At 37.7% G+C, this 21,743-nt stretch overlaps 1 protein-coding gene across 4 annotated transcripts in view; it reads right to left on the reverse strand.

Moving 5' to 3' along the window:
* AKAP6 (A-kinase anchoring protein 6) overlaps nucleotides 1–21,743 on the reverse strand; it is a 265,979-nt gene that overhangs the window by 9,823 nt on the left and 234,413 nt on the right. For all 4 annotated transcript variants that reach the window (XM_033061959.2, XM_033061958.2, XM_033061956.2 and 1 more), the window contains exon 12: nucleotides 18,085–18,300. In XM_033061959.2, the coding sequence (XP_032917850.1) occupies nucleotides 18,085–18,300 (216 nt within the window). The remainder of the gene's footprint in view (nucleotides 1–18,084; nucleotides 18,301–21,743) is intronic.

Below are 21,743 nucleotides of genomic sequence, written 5' to 3' on the forward strand. Positions count from 1 at the left end.
ATATAGTTAAGATGTAAAGGATTTAAGAAAGGGTTTTTGAAATGTTTATAACAAACTTCTGTGTAGTCAGTCTTAAAACAGTAGATCACAAGTCTCGATGAATTTTTGTTAGAATTTGCATTTATTCTTTATTTGATAATAAAGGCAATACAAATGACCAGTAAGTAAGAATAATGAATGTATGTTCAGCTGAAAGATCAATTACTACACGAGTTTCAAATAATATCTGCCCTGGTACCTTTCTCTGGAAAAGGAATGATAAATATGTGAGAGAAACTTAATTTTCTTTTTAGAAGATTTGTAACTTTCCAGTAATGTTTGTTACTATGACTCAGAACATGTGATAACAAGAATAGTTCCTTCTGGAAACATGTGGAAGAGGAAGAACGTTTTGACAACTTTTTTCACCCAGATGTGATTTGTCAAGTGGCCAACAGTACCAAACCACTGTAAGCCCTCAAAAATAAGACTGAAATGGTCCCTGATTTGGGGACTGAGCACAAATAAATTTCTCTTTATTTTTCCATTTCCTGAGAGGCCTTCATATAAGGCCTTGCTTTTACAAGGAGTCTTGCAATAGAATTGTTGACTAACATAGAATTGTTTACTTTAAATCATCTGAACAGTTGAACACTGATCACTGTATCCAGAAACACAAACACTTCTTCCAAGAAATCTTTCAACTCTGATCTCCTGCTTTCTCTAATTTTCTTTGAGCAGGTGATGTTTTTCAAACACAGCATTGACATCATGCCAAACAGCAAGAGCAAATCCCAGCAGCTACAAAGCAGATAAAATGAAGCTGTAGTCCAACAAAGTGCAGTTCTGCACAACTTGGTTACTGACTTAGATTCATCAAGACCCAGCCAAGGTTAATTGTGCAGGGAAAGGCACATACTTTTGACTTCAATTCTCAGCTGGAAACTCTCTTTGAAGTAGGAAATAAAGGTTCACAGCCCTTTTGTGAGCACAACAGTTAGGACACTAACTTTTGGGCTTGGACACTTTGCCACACTGGGCATAAGAGACATGAACCAAGCTATTCTCTCAGGAGAAGCCCTACCTACATGCTGTTCTTAAAAGAAGCTTGCTTGTCAAAATATTAATTTAATAGTAGATAGATGAAGAGAATTTTGTCTTGCAGTGCTGTGTTTGGCTTGTTTGATGAACAAGAGGCACAGACAGTGCCAAATATCTGCTCCAGTGCTAACAGTGTTTATTTAATTATGCATATAGGTGGCATTGTTACTGTGCAAGACACAAGGCTATATCATCCCAGTAAACAAAACATGTCCTGTAAACGAAAGACTAAAACAATCAAAGAAAATCAGGAGGAATTATTTCCTCCAAACTGGGCAGCTATCCCCCATTTAATGAGGTGATGCGATTATTAACTTACAGTAAATTCACGAATACAAGCCACACTGAGTATAAGCCGCATCTCTGGGTGTTGGCAAACATTTCGGTTTTTGTCCATAGATAAGCCGCACCCGAATATAAGCCGCTCTGTCATTCGCAGCGAGGACCCGCGTGCAATTAGTAACAGAACCGCGGGAGGGCGGGGTTTACTGGCTGAGCTAAGGCTGTGCAGGCTCGGCCCGCTAGGGGCTGCTGACGGGGCCAGGTGGCCCAGCCCACCGCTGCCACTGGGCTCGGCCACCCCGGGTCGGCGCTGCCCCGCGGTGGCAGGCAGGGACGGAGTTTCCCCCGCTCCTACGGCAGCGGCGGCGGGCGGGGACAGAGTTTCCCCGCTCCTGCCGCGGCGGCGGCGGGCGGGGACAAAGCACCCCGCCTCCTCCCCGAGCCGCGGTAATGGCTGCGCGGGGCTCCCGTCAGCTCCCTGGCCCGCGGCAATGTCGGTGCGCGCTTCCCTCCCCCTCCCCGGGCCGCGGCAATGGCGGCGCGGGGCCCCCCCCGTCTCTCCCCTGGGCTGTGGCAGAGGAGGAAAGAGAGCTCTCCTGCCTCTCTCCCCACCCCCCGTGCTGCCTGCAGGGAACCAGGGCAACACAGTAACACTGTAACAATCGCGGAATGCCGGCTTTTACTGGCAGGTGCTTGGCTGGCACGTCTGGGGTTGTAAATGTCAGAAAATTATTCACATATTAGCCGCCCCCGAGTATTAGCCGCACTTCCGGGTTTCCACCAAAATTTTTGTCAAATTGCTGCGGCTTGTATTCGTGAAATTACTGTATTTGATAAATCAAGACTTTCTCCATCTAAGATAAATCTGTGTCCTCATGCTTTATTTGGCTTAGCTGTAATGTAGACTCCTGAGTACTACAGCAGTGTTAATATATTGCACATAATAATGGGTAGAACAGCAGATGTGAAAGAATTTTTTCATTCTTGGCTGGTTAAGAGGCCTTCAATGTTTTGTGAATCTGTCTGGACTAATGTTGAAACTTTGAGGCTCTTTGTGGATCTACCTACCCCAAAGCTTTTATAGAGTACCTCTGCTAGAGTTCTTTTTTTTTTTTCCCCATGAGACATTGGCTAAAGTTAAATTCCTGTGAAAACATCAATTTTCTAGACAGCTACAGCCATCAGAGCAGCTCTGTACATTGTGAAGTTCAGGAATCTTTATTTGGATTTGTCAGTTTGTCATATTTTAATAAAAGCTCCTGATTTGTACTTAGTTGGACTCAGTTTCCCACCTGTATCTCACCCTTCACTAACATGAAAAATGCAATTATTTGAAAACCTGTTAGATTACAAAACAAATCAGATTCAATGGTTCATTTTCTCTGTGTCATGTTTTACGACCCTGTCATATTCAGGGAAGTTTCCTAAACCACTTAATTTTACTGTTTTCAGCTCCTGCCAGCTGCAAGAAGAAATTCCTGAAGGCAGGAAATCAGCAGCAGGTTCCAAGGATTTTATGTTCCATAGAATCTGATTCTGTTTCTCAAAACAAAACATTTGATCCTTATTGGTCAGGAAGACAACCTTCCCTCTGTAAATCAGCACTTGGCTGCCTTGTTTGTTCAGCAAGTCTGATGAACTAAAACAATAAAACTTGTAGAGTTGTGACCTCAGCCCATTCATCTTCACCGAGTGCTCCCCACTTCAAAGCCTATTTTTTTATTGTTAAAATGCACATGCTTTTCCAAGGCCTGGCATACTCAGAGTTTTGCAATACTCAGAAGTTTTGCAGGCTTAGCTTGATGGCAGTGGATATTTTATTTTATTTTATTTTATTTTATTTTATTTATTTTATTTTTCTTCTGATTCTTGTTTATACTTGCAAAGACTCCTATGCAGATATGGTCATTTTACTAATATAGCTTTCCCTGTCCCAGGAACTGACTAAATTGATATTAGTGAGTTACTACTGTAGTTATAAACAACATATCCCTTGAAGTACAAATTTAGTGATTATCAGCTACACTAGCAGACCTTCCAAAGTACAGGAAAAGTTTTAACTTTGAAACAAACCACTCAGCTTAAGTTACACACCTTTTGTATTTGGTGTTTTTAGTACAGGTATAAATTTTTCCTATATTTGTTTTACAAAATTTAGTGAGGTGTTCAAACAAGGCAGAGGTCGAGGTAGTTTTTGGAGGAGCCATACCATAGCCTCTGGAATAAATCTCTGGAGTAAAGAATGGAAGGTGGTGTCACTCCAGCCTACATTTGCACTGACATCAGTAGCAAGGTGAAAACCAAGGAATCTTTAGGAACTATTTTTATCATATTAGATATCTCTTTTTCAGGCTGCTCAGTGCCATGATAGGATGCTGGATGATTAGAGTTATCATGCTAGTAACAGATTATTAGGTCCTGCTAACAGAATGTTTAAAATTTTTCAACATTATCCTTTACTTGGTGTTAAATAGAGGAGGGCACAAATGATAAATGCCAGATAGTGCCAGAGATAAATTCTGTTTGTTCACTCTACAGGGAAAAACGGTGGTGTTTCTGCTTCGGTCTATGTCTTCCATTTGAAAGAATTGTATATCATATTGTACAATTCATCTTTTACACAAAGTAGATGAATCTACTGCCATTTCCAATTGCGAAAGCTTTACTTGAGTAAGAGCTGCACCATGTTTTTAATTTTGTTTCAGTTTATTAAGAATATGTCCTTCCCAGACAGTTTGTTCTTACAGATTCCAAAGGAAGTTCTGCCTAGCTTAGATCAAGGTATCTGAGTGACTTGCTCTAGTGAAAGGAGTCTGTGTCCATAGCAGGAGGATTGGAACTAGATGATCTTTGAGATCTCTTCTAACTCAAACCATTCTCTGACTGTATGTTTCTCTGATTCTATTACCCCTTCTTGAAATGCAAATACCCAGAAAGAGAGGGGTCTATCACAGACAGACATTCTGATCTCCACATGTAAGACACACTATATTTCAAGAGAATCTTGGAGTGTGCTACAGAACTTCACATTTCAATGGAGTGAGCCCTGTATGCTGACTCTTAAGCCCTGGCTTTGATGAAGTCTGCGGCAAAACATCACGAAGGTACCATCCTGTCTGGAAAAAACTTTTTGGATACTGACTTGTGTAATTGGTGGCACTAATTTTTCTGGAATTCAGATTTTTTTTTTTTATATGTGCAGGAATGTGTGAGTAAAAACATATATTTAATTTTTCTAAAAATGGGTAGTTTTAAAGTAGGTCTGAGTGGCCTCTATCATTATAAAATCACTAAATAACACTACATTTAGAGAAGATCTGTAAGACCAGTAAGAGAAGGCAAAGAGTTTTGACCAAGAAAGTAAAAAAATCCCAAAGTAATAAGAATCAAAAGATACAAAATATTATGCATCTTCCTATTTTTTATATATTACCACCAGATAGACAACACTTAGGAAGCATTTACTGTTGCATGAAAAGTTTTGAGTATTATTAAGTGAATAGTCTATTCAATTATAGACTCAGAAGAGTGAAAGGTTAAATTAATTCTAATGTATTTGAAAGTGCAGCTGTAAGGTTTTTAGCTCTTCCTACTTTGAATTCAGAACTATTTTGCTCAGAATAGCATTCCCATTTCAGTGGGATAACTCTTGTGAGCACAATTAAGTGTGTGCTTAAATCCTCATAGAGTTGGTGTTTAATGGCTAACCAGTTAATCTGCAGAAAATGTTAATGGGAAGAAATAAGGTTATTAAGCCAAATAAAGACATTTCCTCAGCCCCAATGCTCTTTAAGGAAAAGCATCAAAATGCAATTTTTCATTTGTTTCCTTCACAAAAACAAGAATAGTTTAACTTCTTTGCGAAGCAAATTATATTAAACAATGATTCTCTGTTTTGGCTTCATTTGCATGTGTTACTCCAGAACAGATACTTTGTGTTGGTGAAAAAGGCCTGTAATGTAACCCCTACATACTATTATATTTTTTTAAAGGAATTAACATGAAAAAAAGAGCTTTTCACTCTTTTTAAAATTATTATTATAAATACAAACTCTGTTCTTTCTCCCTCCCTGCAACATATCTTTCAGTTGCTGTGGCCAAATGATCCAAACTCAACTGCACTTAGGGGCCAGGGGAAAAAGAAAAAGGAGAGAAAACCATCCCCCACCTCCAGGAATGCATGCACATTCAAGAAAGACAAACATGATTTTGTCTTTCGTAAAATGCAAGCATGCCAAGTACTTCTGCTGAGGGAAATAATCATGTGTACAGTGCCACTTCACCTCTGTGTCACTTAAATTCATTTTCTAAATGGGGTTGCCTATATCATAGTCATCAAAAAGACTATCCCCATTTCCCAACACCAATTTTTAATATGCATAAGTATATGCATAATATTCCCTGTGCATAACACCAAAGTGGCCTAGAGATTATAATATATTCTCAGAATATATGGAAGCAGTATGCTTTATCTCAGATCATGAAAGAAACATATATGAACATACATATTTGTTATAATTGCAATTAAAAGCAGGTACACATTTATTTCCTGAGAAAATAAGATCTAAATCTGTGCTAATCTCTTAGTGAATTTTACAATTATTATTGCCCCTTTTGATGACAATACATGCACAATCCTGCACCTGCAGATCTCCTCCTTCTCTTTTAGGGGTCATGTATGCTTACAGGTAGTGCCAGGGTCCTACATGGGTGGTTGTATGCACCAATTCCTGCGCCACAGGAAGGACACTGACTTTGCCTCTGCCCTCTGCAGTCACAGGTGTCACCTGCAAGGGTCTCAGTATGAGCTGGGAGAAACAGAGGCTCCACCATTGCTCAGGTCTATATGATGATGTTTGAAGCTCTCTGATAATGCTCAGAAATAACAGTCTAAAGGACTACTATTGTCACATTAGGTTTTAAACCAAGTAATTTTCTTTATCATGGTAGCAGCTTTGTGGGCACATCTTCTAAGCAACAGGTAAAATAACTGCAGTGACATTTTAAGAGGATGCCCAGCTGAAAACTATAAACTCCTACTAGTAGGAGAAGCGTTTTAGAAGTCAGGGAAATTGTCCGTTCTCTAAGCATTCTTCTGCTCTTTCTAAGCCACTTGATGCTAGATGAAATTCTGGGGTCAGTTGTGCCTGCATGTGAGTCCTATGAGGGTCTTCTAAATCCCTTGGTAAGCTGCCTGCTTATCAGATGGACAAAAGAGTGAAAGGCTCCAGCCTCTCCATCCCACTCCACTCACACATCACACTGGAGTGTACAAGCCAGGCTGAAACAGAAGGTGAGCCATGTCAGCAGAAGGCCTGCAGGAATTGACTTTGATCACAGATCAAGGCAAAAGCAGGGACTCAACAAGCTCAGTCCCTGCTGTGTGTCCAAAATATCATTGCTAATGACCTACCCATTATTTGTTTTCCATCCTCTACAGAAGCATTTCCTTTTTTTTTGCCACCATATCCTTTCGAATGTCTAATATTATTTGCTAAAGAATCCCTTTAAAGGTTACTAGAAAGAAGAATATCTATAACATTTTTAGATTGAATAATATTGTCATCCAAATAGGTTTACAATCCCAGACCTATATCCCAAGTTGTGTATTTGGGCTTTTTTTTTGTGATGAGAAAACCTGGCTACATGACATATTTTACCAACTGTTGTTTTTACTGCTTTGTAGCTTTCTTTTCATCTGTCAAGAGGTTACATGACAGGATTTTTTGCCCTTGAATGTCATTTCATATCTCACCTTTACTTCAGAGAAATATATTATTTTCTTTGTTCAAGAAACCATCACAAGCCCTTTATGAAACTCTTAGAAAAACATTCCTGGCTTTATCTAAACCCAAATTGTTTCCATGCACACACAGTTCAGAACTGAGCAAATCCTGGCACTACACCTCAGGTACATGTTCATGCATGTTGGTGGGAGTTCATCCATGCAAAGTCTCAGAATTTGACCCAAATGGTGTCTTTGTAGTTAAGACTATAAAATATCCAGAAAACACAGGGAATCTGTGGAATATCATATTAATGCCAAATCAATTGCATTCTGCGTTTAGATGCTCATAAATAAATTTGTACCAGCAAAGCAAAGTGGCACAATAAAATCACTTGATGCTTTCTCTTTGTAATTGTCAAGAGGTCTGTATACTGTTATTAATACTTTCAATTTAGTACCATTTGCATGGTAACTGATAGTCCTTTAAGAGTGTACTCTCAGTTAAATCAGAACAACTCAGTGGATACTATGAATGGACTCAGTAGACGCAATAGCCATCTCCAATCTACAGCATGCATATCAGGACTCCAAAATCACGGCTTTTTTAAGAGCTTTTCCACCAGACATGAGGGTTTGAGAAAATCTCTGAAGAGTGAGAATCACCATAGAAACATAGATGATATAAGGCACAAAAGAGCAGGACATAAGCCCTTGGGAGCTTGACCTGAGGAGAAACCTAGAAAGAAAGTTTTCTCACGAAGAGCTGGAATAGAGAGACTTGAAATTCTGAATAAAAAATTCTTTCAGTATACTGGAAAGGGAGACTTTATCTATTATTTATGAATAACAGGACTGCATGAAAAATACCTGTCCCTATCATCAGTTTCTTCTTCTGAATCAGTTGAGAGACCACCAAATTCACATTATCAATGAGAATGGACTCCTTGTCCCCCTTATTTAAATTTTCAATGCAATTTCTTTACAATTTCAGTTCTGGCATTTCCTGAAGTGATTGATTCACCATCTGTAAATTTGAGATATCGACTTAAGGGGAGTCAATAAGCAAGTATTGTTAAGTCAAAGGCTAGAAGAATACTGCATATTATAAGTACTTGCACAGTCTGCCCACCTATGGATTTTCAAGTGCTAAGTTAAACACCACAGTTGTCAGTAAGTGGAAAGGAGTTCTGGCAATGAATCAAAATTACAATGGTAAGCACTCTGAAGTTACAACAGCGCAATTGCTCTTTGCCATTACACAGCCTATGTCTAAGAAAAGCTGCTCTTCAAATGTTGTGATATAGAAGCACTGGCCTAATCTCCAAATATAAGCAGTTCCTAGGTAGGCAGAGCTCTTTCACTGAGATCATCTCATCTTTGAACTTCCAGATTATTTTCTTTTCTCCTTCTCTGGTAAGTGATTATGTTTATACCTCTCTATGTATATAGTAGATATCAACACAGCTCTGGAGTTGGCTGGCAGAAAAGGATTGGAATTACCAATCTAAACTAGTACATTGAATAGGTCCTGTGCAGTGTCTCAAGTACCAGTATTATGTGCACAGCTTGGTTTGGTCACTTGCAAAATTATTTGATATAAGCATACTTTGTAGAAATTCACTTGGAATAAGGCAAAGTAGTGGACAACTGCATCTTGCTGTTGTGAGAGGTTTATAAGTGGGTGTCCTAGTTTGGCAGAGTAAAAAATTGCAATGGGGAGTAACTCACTGTTACAAAATCACTATATTGCCATTATTCAGTTTTCTTCTCTTACAGGTGTGTTTGTTTTAAATGTTGCACAGCTTTAACTTGGGCTCAAATCAAAACATAAGTTGAAGATTTCAGTGTATCCACAATGATTATTTTCAGTGCTGGTAAGGCCCAAAAAGTCCAATGAGTACTGAGTTTGCAAACTAATAACTGGGGGGCACAGGGCTACTATTATTAATGTTATTAGCAGATGTGTTGTTAATATGCAGTATAGAGCTCCAAGTCTTTCATGCAGCTGCTCAGGTTTTTAGTGAAACTCTATGATTGACATGTACTTTTTGCATAGTGCTTAGAAATTTAGGAACAGTTTATGGTGTTTTGTTTCACACTGAAACAATATCCCTCCCCTTTTAAAAATCAAAATGGATTTTTAGACTAAAATGTCTTTCTGAATTGTTCAGGAAACCAGTAAACCTGCTGAATGAGCTGTGACTCCATAAAGTTTAGGAACTCATTTATTATGTTTGGAGATCAGACACTGCATTTATTCACCAAGTGAATCTCTAAAACTTAGCTTTCATTAGAACTGTGGGAAGGCCCAGTCTTTCTCCCTTCACTGGAGAAGGTGAAGCTCAAGAAGATAATTAACCATGAAACAATGAGGAGGCTTGCTGGGTAAGCACTAGTGTGAAAACAGTTACTACTCACAAAGGAAGGGAAATTAGCTGGCTGGATAAAAAAGGAAGTGTCAGACTGGAAGGCTGAAAGGACTGCAAGTGTAAGTAGATAGCTCTCGCGTCATTAATGCAATTTTTTAACATTTAAGCATCACTGATTTCTAAATTTAAATGCACTTAACTGCTATGTGTTAGGAGATATTAATATGCCATTTAAAAATAATTTTTCTTAAACTTTCCATTTTCACATTTTACCACTTCATCCTTCCCACGCATGAAAAAAGGCACTGCCCCTTAGTATTGTGTTCTTGTTTACAAAGCCAATGTAAACAGTGTTCTAGAAAGATTCTGTTTCCTCATTGTATTTTACAAACTCATTCTTTTACATTAATACAGGTCTTTTTTATGAACAGTTTCTTTAGATTAAACTGATTCACAGAGTAAAGACTTATGATATATCTTTCCTTTCAAAACTTCCTTCAACTTGAACAGTGTTCCCTGAAGCAGCCACATTTTTGGCAGAAATTCAGTTGCATGCTATGCCAAAAGAAATAGAATAAACAAACACTGCTTAACGCAGCTGGCTAGGTAATTTACATATTACTGCACACACCGAACATGAAGACCTGGATGTGGATTAGAGATGCAACAATGACACAAACATCTTATACGTAAGGAAAAATGAAATCATCATTGCTCATCATTTACATTTTATTATTTAATGTATATTATAGTACCTCTGACATAAATGTATGTGCATATCTAAATATTAAATAGATGTATTTATTATAATCTCTCTATGTTTTACAGAAAAACTATGGTAGAAATGTCTTGGAAAACTGTTAAGTAGGTATGTTTTTTAAAGTTTTCTTCTGGTGAAAGCACACTATCTAAATGGCCACATTCCAGCTTTTGTACATAGCAAAAAGCCCTCCAAATACAATGAAAACTCCCTAGGCATATTGTAAAACTTCTTCACAATACATAGAGCATAGGCAGGCATCCAAACCTATGCATATACTATGCATATACTTCCTGAGAATCCTGCAAATATATTTCTATATTTCTGTGGCCTTATCATCCAATATGGAAGGTCTTTGTAAGACGGAAAAACTGCATGGCAATCTGTCAGAAAATAAGGCTTCTTCCTCTTTTTCTAAAAACTATTTTGTTTGAGAACTCTTGAAGAAAAAAATCTAAAATTAGCTTCAATTACACTCGTACTGTTCCTTGTAGAACTGGATTCATTAGATATGCAGAGCAACAAGTCATTAAATTAATTTTAAAATCATAAGTTTGTGACTTTCATATTTGTCTTTACTGTAATTTTTAAAACAATCCTGGCCTGAGTCATGAACTTATGATTAGTGGATATTAGGCATCTAAATAAAACACTGACTTCATCCTGTAATTTGAACACAGGGCATTGCAATGAGAGCCAGTGTTTGCTGAGCACTGTTAAATATCTGACCCCATACTTAAGTACAGTAATTTCATGACCATAAAGCGCACCGGACTATAAGGCGCACCCCCCTGGAGTCAGCAAAATTCACAACTTTATAGATCAGATAAGGCACACCAGACTATAAGGCACACTTTTTTTTTTGCAGCGAGGCTCTGCCCCCAGCTCACCCCGCGCGGTTGCTGGCCAAGGCCCCGTCTCCACCCGGCAGGGGCGGTGCCGCGAGCCACCGGGCCCCCCTGGACCCGGCGGCCAGGGCCCCCAGGACTGCCTGGACCCAGGAAGGCAGGTGCCGCGGGCCCCCTAGCCCACTTTCACCCAGTAGCCATGGGCTCCTGGGACTGCCTGGACCCGGGAAGGCAGGTGCCGCGGGCCCCCTAGCCCACTTTCACCCAGTAGCCATGGGCTCCTGGGACTGCCTGGACCCGGGAAGGCGGGTGCCGCGGGCCCCCTAGCCTGCATTCACCTGGCAACCATGGGCTCCCGGGACTGCCTGGACCCGAGAGGGGCGGTGCCGTGGGCCCCCAGGCCCGCCTCCACCCGGCAGGGGCAGTGCCGCGGGCCTCTGGGCCCGCCCCCAGCCGGCTGCCATGGCACTTCCGGCTCCCCCCACGGCTCACAGCTCACACTTCTGGTTTGGCAGATTTCGCAACTTTGTACATCAGATAAGGTGCAGCGGACTATAAGGCGCACTTCCAGGTTCCAGGGAAAATTTTAGTCAAAAGGGTGCGCCTTATAGTTGTGAACTTACTGTACCTAAATAGGAAGTGAGTTCTTTTGAAGACCTCTGTCCTTAAAAATTCAAACCTAATCATTTTAGTTTTTATTTTTTTATGGGGTATTCCTGCTGTTTAAATGGTGTTTGACAGTTCTCTCAGCATTGGCATGCTTTGGAAACATCATATTTCCAATTTCTGAATATTACTTATTTTCCCACTAAAACTGATTATTCCTAAGAATTTTTCTGGTTTGGCTGCGGTTTTGAGTTTGAACTTCCCATCATTTTACAAAGCCATGGCTAAACATGACATCTGCCAGAGTGAGGGAAACAGTGGAATAATATAGCAGACTGGTGAAGTGCAAGGAGTATTTTACTCTTGGTCTCTGAGGATGGAGTAGAGCCCTCCATTGAAAGACTTGAATATATTTTTTTTTTCTTTCTATTCATACTAAAAACGTACTGTTGCAGATGACCACTCAGGAGACTCTCTCAAGAATATAACACAACATTTATCTGAATTCTGATTAAAGTTGACTGGGTCTGCAAATTTTTTTTTTTTTTTTTTACTAAGATCTGCTTAACAAAAAAGGTTTTTACCAGATTTGTTTTATGAGAATATTCAGACTGTGTACTACCATGATGGCTGTCCTCGTAACTATGGCCAACTATGGCAAATTTCCTCAAGGAAATTACAAGAAACAGAATTTCTTGCAAGAATGTGGGATGTATTACATATCTTCAATTAAGTCCAAGAAAAATCTAGACCTAGGTTCAGCATCTGTGTAACTACATTTTTGATCCTATGGATATTTGTTCCATGTCACAAATCAGAGATGCAGCGCAACCCAGAAGCTCAAAAACATACACACCTCAAGTATGAGGACAGTGTGTCATATTAAAAACTCTAAAATTAAATATTCATTTGCTTAGAAATTAAATATTTTAAGGAAGCACCAAAGTGAGCAAATGCAAGCAATCAAGATGGTACTGTCATAGAGTACATGGAAGATGCCCAATATCATAACAAAAATCATGATTGATAGTAAAAAAATAAATCTGTAAAGGTTCAAATATAAGTCATTAAATAATTTGTTGCAGTAGATCATTTTGTTTTAGATCATGTAATGTGTGTTCAGCACCTTACAATATGTAATGTGCCCTTCTCATCCAATTAAGTTAATAATCTCTCAGTACTTTGCTGTGCTATACATTCCTGATGAACTTCTACATTTTATGCAAGATTTTTAGCTAGGACTCACCTTGCAAAATGATGGTTTGTGATGAAATCAGAAACTTTTAGAAACCAGGTTTTGTTTAGTGAAGCTATCTAGCAAATAACTGAACAATGACAGATTCGGTTTTTTACTCCTGAAACAAGGGGGTTTGTGTGTATTTTTGAAGATTATATGTGTCATTCTATGGGTTGAAAAAATTGCATCAGTGAAGTAAATACAGAGAAGTGGAGACACCATGCCTAACATTATGAGAAACTGTTTTCTTTCCCAGAAAGCATCACAGAAACAGAAAGATAGAGTAAAAGAAGAAAGATACCAAATCAGAAGCAATATAATATACCTTAACAATTTGTTTTTCCAAATGCATTTTAAAGAAGGAAACCAGGAAGTTGTCAGGTAAAAATCCTGAATAGCTGCTTAAGCAGTTTCTTTAACTCCTAAGAAACAAGCTTGTGGAAAAAAGTGCCTTTTTTTTCCTTTTTCTTTTTTTTTTTTTCAAGTGAGCTGTCTCACCACTGCAGATTTTCCCAAGTCCTTACAACTCTAATTAAAATGTGGTAATTGGTTATGTTACCTCAATTACCATGATGCATGGACATTGATACAAAGCGACACCAATTGAATCCCTTGGGTGTTATACCCCAAGGCCATCCCATTTATTGTGGCCTTATTATTTTCAATTATGTGGCTGGATGTACAGCATACTTTCAAGCCAATACAGATGACGGTTCTGCTGGACTTTCAGTGTAATGTACATATAAGATGACTCAGAGGAAGAAGAGAAATAACTTTTTTTTCATGAGGTATAGTAGTGAACTTGTTGATCAGACAAATGAATATTTCAGACATTTTCAGGACAATGTGAGAATTAGGGCCAAACTGCCTTAGCTCAACATCTCCATTTTAAATGCATGAGTAATACTGTCCCTACAATAATTAGCTCTCTCTGTTGAATAAGAAAAGAAATTGTCTGCTTCATAAAACAGGTATGTTTCTCATTTAATGAATGAGCATTCTGGAGAAAAAGAAGCTTCTTCACTCATCAAAAAGGCAGCAATATTGAATTATGGCTAAAGTAAAATCCATTGTAAACCACATTTTTTTTCTCTCTCTCCCCATCCCAAAAAAGTGAATTTCCATGGTCATCTCATTGTAGCTTTTTATACAGAAACATACCTGATCTGGGCAAGACATATACAAATTGGAATCGTCTTTAGCAGCCAGAAAAATCCATTGATGTTAAATACATAATTTGCATTGGGTATACCACTGGCTGAGCTAAAACATTTTATAAAAAAATGTCAGAAAACAACATACATTTTGGACTTTGATTTAATTGCTGGGCACAACTATGACTGAGTCTGTCTCATAACAATGTTTTAATTTTTCAGTCTTTCAAGTAGACTGTACCTTCTAAAGGAAACTGCATAGTGTGTTAAAGCTTCTCCAGCTGTTGAGCAGGAATTTTAGATGGCAATTTTGAGTTTAGTTAAATGAAGATTGTTGCTATTGCAATTGCCAGGCAGTCTCCTTTTTCCTTTAAGTTGATTGCTAGCAGGGTCTTGTTAGAGAAGCTATAAGGCATCTGTGTAATCCTGAAGTTTAAATTAAGGTGATATATAACATTATATCAGCAAAATATGGAATGATAAATCTGGATGAAAAGAATTTACTATTAAAAAAACAAAACAAACAAACAAACAAACAAACCAAACAAAAACCAACAAAAACACCAAAACAAACAGATGGGGGAGATAAAAACCTCTTTTGCTAAAACGAATTAGGACTGCTTCCAGTTTTCTGAGGTTTTTTCATTTTATGAATACCTCATTCTGTATAGTTAGATTAACCTACTGAATCTAATCTTTCTGGAGTGATTCTTTTTGATAATTTCACATTCTAGATAGAACTTTTTGTTTATGAGAAGGACAGCACCTTTGTGCAGAAGGTGCACAAAATACACGTTAATAACTTGTTATTTGTAAACTTATGATGCCCACTATTGCAAAAGGCAAGCAAAATTAAAACCTGCAGAAGACCATAAATTAAGACAATTCAAAAGAAACATGAAAGTTTTCTGTGGTTAATTCCAGTGTACCTTTGTAATGTTTTAAGTGGCCCAGATAAGTGACTGAATGTAAAAAGGGGCAGAAAGAGGACAAAGGAAGATCCTAGTACACAATTAGAAAACGGTAGAAGATGAAAGTGACTCTCGCACTGAGGCTATACAATCATCTGGGGTATCTTATTTACTGTCACCAAGTCAGATGCCATGAATGAGTCAGATGCCATGAGGCTATAAAAACATCCCATTTGTTTTCATAAATTGCAGTATTTTGTGGGAAACCACAAAGACAGACTTGTTACCAAGGGATACAGTTTGTATGCCAAGACTGGCACACCATCAAATACAGAGCGATACGGTAGTAGAAGAAATGGTTCTGGTACCTACCCAAGAAATGACTGCACAGGAACTGAGTGAAAAGGAAGGTTAGAACATGCCAACTCAGGCAAGGAAAGTCAAAGAAACATGAATCCTGCAGTGGCTGGAGCATATTTAAATGTTAAGTATATGGATAGTTTTATCATCAAGAGAAATTTGTAGATACTGATATACTTAATAAAAGAAGCGTTATTATAAAGCAGCCTAAGGTGGGAGGCTCCAAAACAAAACAGCCCACAGTGAAAATTAGATGGGCGTGATGATATCTCTAAATGGCTGCTATTTCTCAGCAGAAAGAATGATATATCCCTCAGCCAGTGAAAGTCAGCTCAGCCCAGCAAATAACTCCAGAATAACTCAGGTAAAGTGGGAACAAAGTAGCAGGTACCTTGGGAAGTACCAAGCCTCTAGATATCAAGCGAGATTTTGTACTTATATCCTCACCATGCCTCAACTCCTGATCAATTGCAATCCCAAAGAGAAACACAAGACTTCACTCCTTCTGCAAGGGCAGCTCCAAGCTCTAATTAACTCATAACAGTTTATTTAAAGTAACTGCTTCCATACAACAACTGCCCACACACAGAAGAGAAATAATATATGTTCATTATAGTAACTTGGACCTCTGTCAGCACTCTCTAAAATATCTCACAAATGCAACTTCTTTCCCTTCCAAGTCAAATAGGAGATATGCATTTGCTAAAAGAAACAAAATAACTGGTGATTTGTGGTACTTTACCTTTAAGATAACACAGTTGGAATCCAGTTCACTCCCTCTTGGGCTGTTAAAGACCCAACAATACTCACCCTCTAACAAAAAAAAAATCAGGATTCTGAGAGCTGTTTTTTGGTTAGGTTGTTGCCTAAATACTGCACATTCTTCTTTCTGGAGCTCCAAAGTTCAACTGTTCTTCCTACTGCTGGTCAGATCATTACACATTTTGTGTAGCACTAACCAAATTTATTCGAGCTATTGCTGCACACATTAGTAATATGACTGAAAATATTCCTAAGATGCAACTATCACAAAAACATAGCCAGCATTTCTCAAGAGAATTAAAAATCTCTGCTACTGTATTTTCTTTCTTTATCAATCTTTTCTATTCCTCAGATTCATATTTATCTTCTCACCCATTCACTTGCCCAGCCTGTTTCATTGATGAATTCTTTTACTTCCGTTCTCATTTCTTGATCTCCCAGACTCATTACCATGAAAACTCTCTGCAGCTGTTGAGATGGCATTTGTCTTCTTTTATTTCTAGACTTTCCTCTCAATTCAATCATAATGTATTGTTTAAAACTCCTACCTGCAATTTCCATAAACCATCTTTCTGGATACTCACTAATTCTGTTTTTTCCTTTAATTCCGCTGAAATATCTGTAACATTTTCTCACAATCTGAATTATCTTCACTTTTTACGTTGCCAGTTGATTAATCCTAAGCTGATAAAACCAACGGTGACACTACATCCATCTGCTTTTCAGAGATGAGTTCTTTCCATGCTGCCTCATACAGAGCCCTTTTTGACTTGTCCTAACCATGTGTTCAAACCTCTTCCTTCATCAAGTCCCATTTCTATGTCAATACCTAAAGCAAAAGAACCAATAAACCAAACTGGTGAAGAAGTAATCCTATGTTATAAATTTTGAAAAAGGCAGGCAAATAACATTATTAATACCTTCACCAGTTCACTCATCCACAGCATCCTTCTCACTAACTCACCATTTCTTGGGCTGTTTAGACTAATAGCATTTTCACTCAGGAACCGCTAGTCTTTCTAAACAATGCCTTATGTATCTTGATACTGTAGGACCATAGCTGAATCAGAAAATTATAGCTTCTGTTACTTCGTAAAGGAACTTTTCAAAAAATAATTCAAAAGTAGTATTTCACGGTTAGTCAGATAATTGATAAGAATTGTCAATTTTTTTTTCCTTTACTTTGCTTGATATAAACCAAAAAATTATATCACTTTTTCTCAAATCTCATCAAGACTCTTCAGTATATGAACTACATAGGATAATCATTGTTGTCAATGTCGCTGCAGTATACAGACTTTAGCAGTGTGATAGTTGCACAAAACATGCTGAGCCAATTCATCCGTTACAGTCAATGGTGTTACAGTAGGGATTATTTTATTCCCCCTGCTTTGTAATATAGTTTTATGCTGTAGAAAACCAATCTAATTCATGGCACTTAATGGATGGTTTAAGCAGAGTGCTATTTTGCCTCTTAGGAATCATTTCCCTGAGATAAAAGCAAATTATTACATTTTACTTATATTCAAATAACAGAGGATTGTAGATTAATCACATACCCATGGCATTCTATGTGAAATACACATCTACTGCTGCGATGCTAATTAAAACCAGTCTTGTTACACAGGAAATTATTTTTCTAAAACATACTTACAATCAGTGAAATATGTCTCTGGGCCCAGTTCTGTTAGGTATTGAGCAACTTAGCATCAGGAGAAGATTTGGTTTTTTACTGGGTGGGATCAGATACAATGAGATTAAATATTCAGCAAATACAACATGTATATGTGAGTTTATATTATTAAACAATGATGTCCATACAATGCTGCATGAAAAACTGAAGATTCACTTGCAGACAGTAAAGACTAGGAATGGCATCTCAGTCAGAAAAAAACACTCCGAGATGGATACATTTTCTTGTGCTGAAAAAGTGTTTCTTGTGAAGAATGAAATCCCAAGAGACCTTTTTAAAGCAAGCATCACTCACCGAGTCTTTTTCTGATCGCTTCTGCAGCCTGGTTTGCCAGTGGACAGCTTGCATGACAATGGCTTCCCACCTCCTCTCAAGGTTTACGATTATCAACTGCATGGACTGGTGATCTGCATTTAGGTTGCAGGTTTCCTGATCATCCAGGAGGTGCTGGCATAATCGCAGCACAGAGGCTACCCCACGGCGCCTCTGCTTGATCTCGGAGCACAGAGACTGAAGGATAGACAAACAGCAGATGTCAGCACTTCACAAACGGAAACATTAATTATTATCTGATATTTAGTGGTGCCCAATCTCTGTCTTTCAGTATTTTTTTTCAGGTCTTCCATAAATTCATGTACTTGTGTCAAAGCCTAGTGTTTTATTTTCAGATAAATACAGTCTTAACCTTAATAGCACAGACAGACTAACACTACATTCAGTCTTCTTCAAACAAATGCCATACATAGCTAACTGTCTCAATAATGCTGAAAGTTTTATGGTGTAGACTCATTTATTCTTCCTTTCTTTTTCATTCAACTGGGACACATCTGAAATGAGTTACCTGACAGTAATCAGTCTCAGAAATTCTACAGAAAAATAAGAGGGAAAAATTGTAGTCATGCAATAAGAATATATATAGTTTTAGAAAAAACAATAGAAATTGTGTGTCGCATGTGCCCTGTCACAGGAGAAATATTAAGAAGGAGAAAATTCAGAATAAAATTGTTTACAGATGTTTTTTGTTATCAAAATATTTTCAAGGTAGCTCCATATTCAAGTAAATGTAGGAAAACGGTGATAATGTATCATCCCTGAAAAGGAGTAATTCAGTGTATTTATTTCATCTACTGATTCCAGTGCTACTGAGAATGAAGTCAGACTTAAACTGGATGATGGGAGACAATTGCTAAGCCCCAATATTGAAATTTGATGGGAGCCAGGATATGTTGGTTCTTCACCAAAACCCTAAGAAACTGTACTGAGAATCTTGTTGAGCAACAGAATAAATAATGCATCCTACATGCCAGACCTAGAGCGAGGTCTGCCACCTGAAGCAGTCAATGGTATGAGGTGTTTCCAAGCATGGTTTTATCCATGATTATGCTCTACTGTCACTAAATATCAAACCAGGATTTTTTTAACTCATAACAAATTTCAATAATAATATTTATGAAGCTGGGGTACCAAAAGGCAGAAATGCATGTGAGGATGACTGCTTCAGCCCAGGTTCTGAGATCCTTTATTTTTATAACATTGCACGGCTCAAGTATTCAATAATTATCATAGAGCTGCGCTACTCCTGAATTTAACTGTGCTCTACACATGGGAGCTTTCCAGATAATTTAAATTGTAGCTTGCCAACATCTGGTTCCCTCTGTGGGACATCATAGATGAAAGTGCATGACCCCATGAGAAAATCTGAACTATCATCTTTGTTGAAGACATGGTGTTTGCATCTAAACTTCCAGTTAATAATAAGAAGCAAACAAAAAAGGCCACTTCAACTCTCAAAGCTGTTCAGAAGCATTAACTATAAAAAACCAGGATCACCTTTCTTAATTGTATTAGCTAAACAAAAACATTCTATAGAAAGTGAATTCCAGTTCCAGACTTTTGTGTCACTGTTTCTTTAAAAATTGAAATTTGTAATTAGAAATGTCATAACTCAAAGGAGTATTTTGCTGCTGTTCTTGATTAATAAGCTGCAAGTTTGAACCAAAAGATTGGTATATACACCTAAAAACATGTATCTTTTCTTTGCATAGGGATAGTATGCAGTAGATAGGGATTTCTTTTAAAGCCTTCAAGAGAAATGATGATTAAACTCACAAACATAGCTGAATTACTAATCTACTTTCACTAGCACAATTGGGCCATCCTAACAGATTGCTTATTAATCAACAAGGGTAAACAAGGCAATGCAATCTCATTTAAAGCAGAAGTTTTAATGCCTAAAAGTATTTGTGTTCAAAATGTTATTCCCGATAAGCCTTCATTAGAAGGCATCTTAAAATGATTAAGTACATTTGATTGGAAAGTACACTGAGTAGTATAGTAGCAGGTGGACATTTCATACAGATGTTCCACTTATTGATATAATGCATTCTATAGCTATTTAAATTACCCTAACTCTATAATAGCTAGAATTCTATTACTTCTGTAATGAGAGAACCCTGTACCTTTAATATGTCTGAATTTTAAATAAGGTGAATGACAAATTCCCAAACCACTATTTATGGCAAAATATGACCAGGAATTTTATTATTCAATTTATACCAGAGCTGCATTTTCACTTACGTTTCCTGATCTTGCCCTAATTTATTTTCCTAGAGTTCATTAATAGTTTCCTTCATAGTTCTTGATGTAACCACCATGTCTGGTACATGTCCTTTCTGATGCTGTTCATTAGCTTAATGTCAGATCAAGAAAAATACCACCCGACCAAACCAGACCAAAAAGCCTAAAGTCACGGTTCTTACTTTACATTTTATAACAGCTAGGCAATTGAGATTTTTTGGAAGTGATGGTGAATTACATACCGATCACACCCAAATTTATGTAGGTCTGCATTAACTTCATAGAAGTCAATATAGATCAGAATCTGGCCCCATAACATTAATTTACCTTGATCAATCTGATTAAGTCATCCCTTATAAATATTGGTCTTTCCTGATACAATGCCTTTTAATATGATGAGGTATGGAGAATTGCATTCATAAGCCATTATAGGGGACTTTAAGTGAGGCCTTTACATTGTGTTATCTGAAAGCAGAGCTAGAGCATCCAAGTCATTTCTAATTTATATCAATTTTACACCAGCATAATAACAGTAGCTTTACTGAAGCTATTTCTGATTTACATGGCTGTGACAGTACAATTAGGCCTATGGCACTTTTGTTTCAATTTTATTACATGATATTATGGTTAATATTAAACGGGAGAAGAATGAAGCGCTTGTATCTAACAGTGTATTGAAATAGTTGGCTACAGAAACAATACTTTAAAACCCAGAGAACTTAATCATGTAAAGACATCTTTAAGCCCTATATAATAGCACTTGCAATAATGAATTTAAGCAGTATTAGGGTCTTGTATTCAGTGTCCTAAAGGGGCACAATAATAGTCTATATCCCCTGACATGATATATGCACTGTGGTGGTGTATATCCATCCAGGTTTTGCTATTGTTAAAACAGCATTCTTGTATAGAAACCTGTCAATACAGAAATTGCACATGCAAAGTGTGCGTCCAGGATGACAGTTAGTTTAATTATTTGCAAGACACATTTTACATTGTGTATGTAGATGCTGTAACTCATGTTTGATAAAAGTAAATTAATTTAAAGAAGGAAATATGATGAGTATCTCTATAGAGCCTTGGGCCTTGTGGTTTACAGCTGCTATAGTAAGCTACTGGGCTCTTGAAGGTTCAGAAAATTAGGATGTGATCTAACTGTACGTGGAGATGCATCACTTAGGCTCGCTTAGTTTTCTGTGTGAAGATTTGTTGAAGTGTAGATTAAGAGATCAGACACTTTCAACTTTGTCCCCTCATATTATCACGTGTTCATTGAGCTGTGGCAAACATAAACACAACCCAAAACTTTGCAAATGTGGGAGAAACATATTCGCTTAAGCCATTTGTGGTGAGACAAATAAATGTATTTGACTTTT

This window comes from Catharus ustulatus, chromosome 6, assembly GCF_009819885.2.
Source record: "Catharus ustulatus isolate bCatUst1 chromosome 6, bCatUst1.pri.v2, whole genome shotgun sequence".
NCBI classification, from domain to species: domain Eukaryota; kingdom Metazoa; phylum Chordata; class Aves; order Passeriformes; family Turdidae; genus Catharus; species Catharus ustulatus.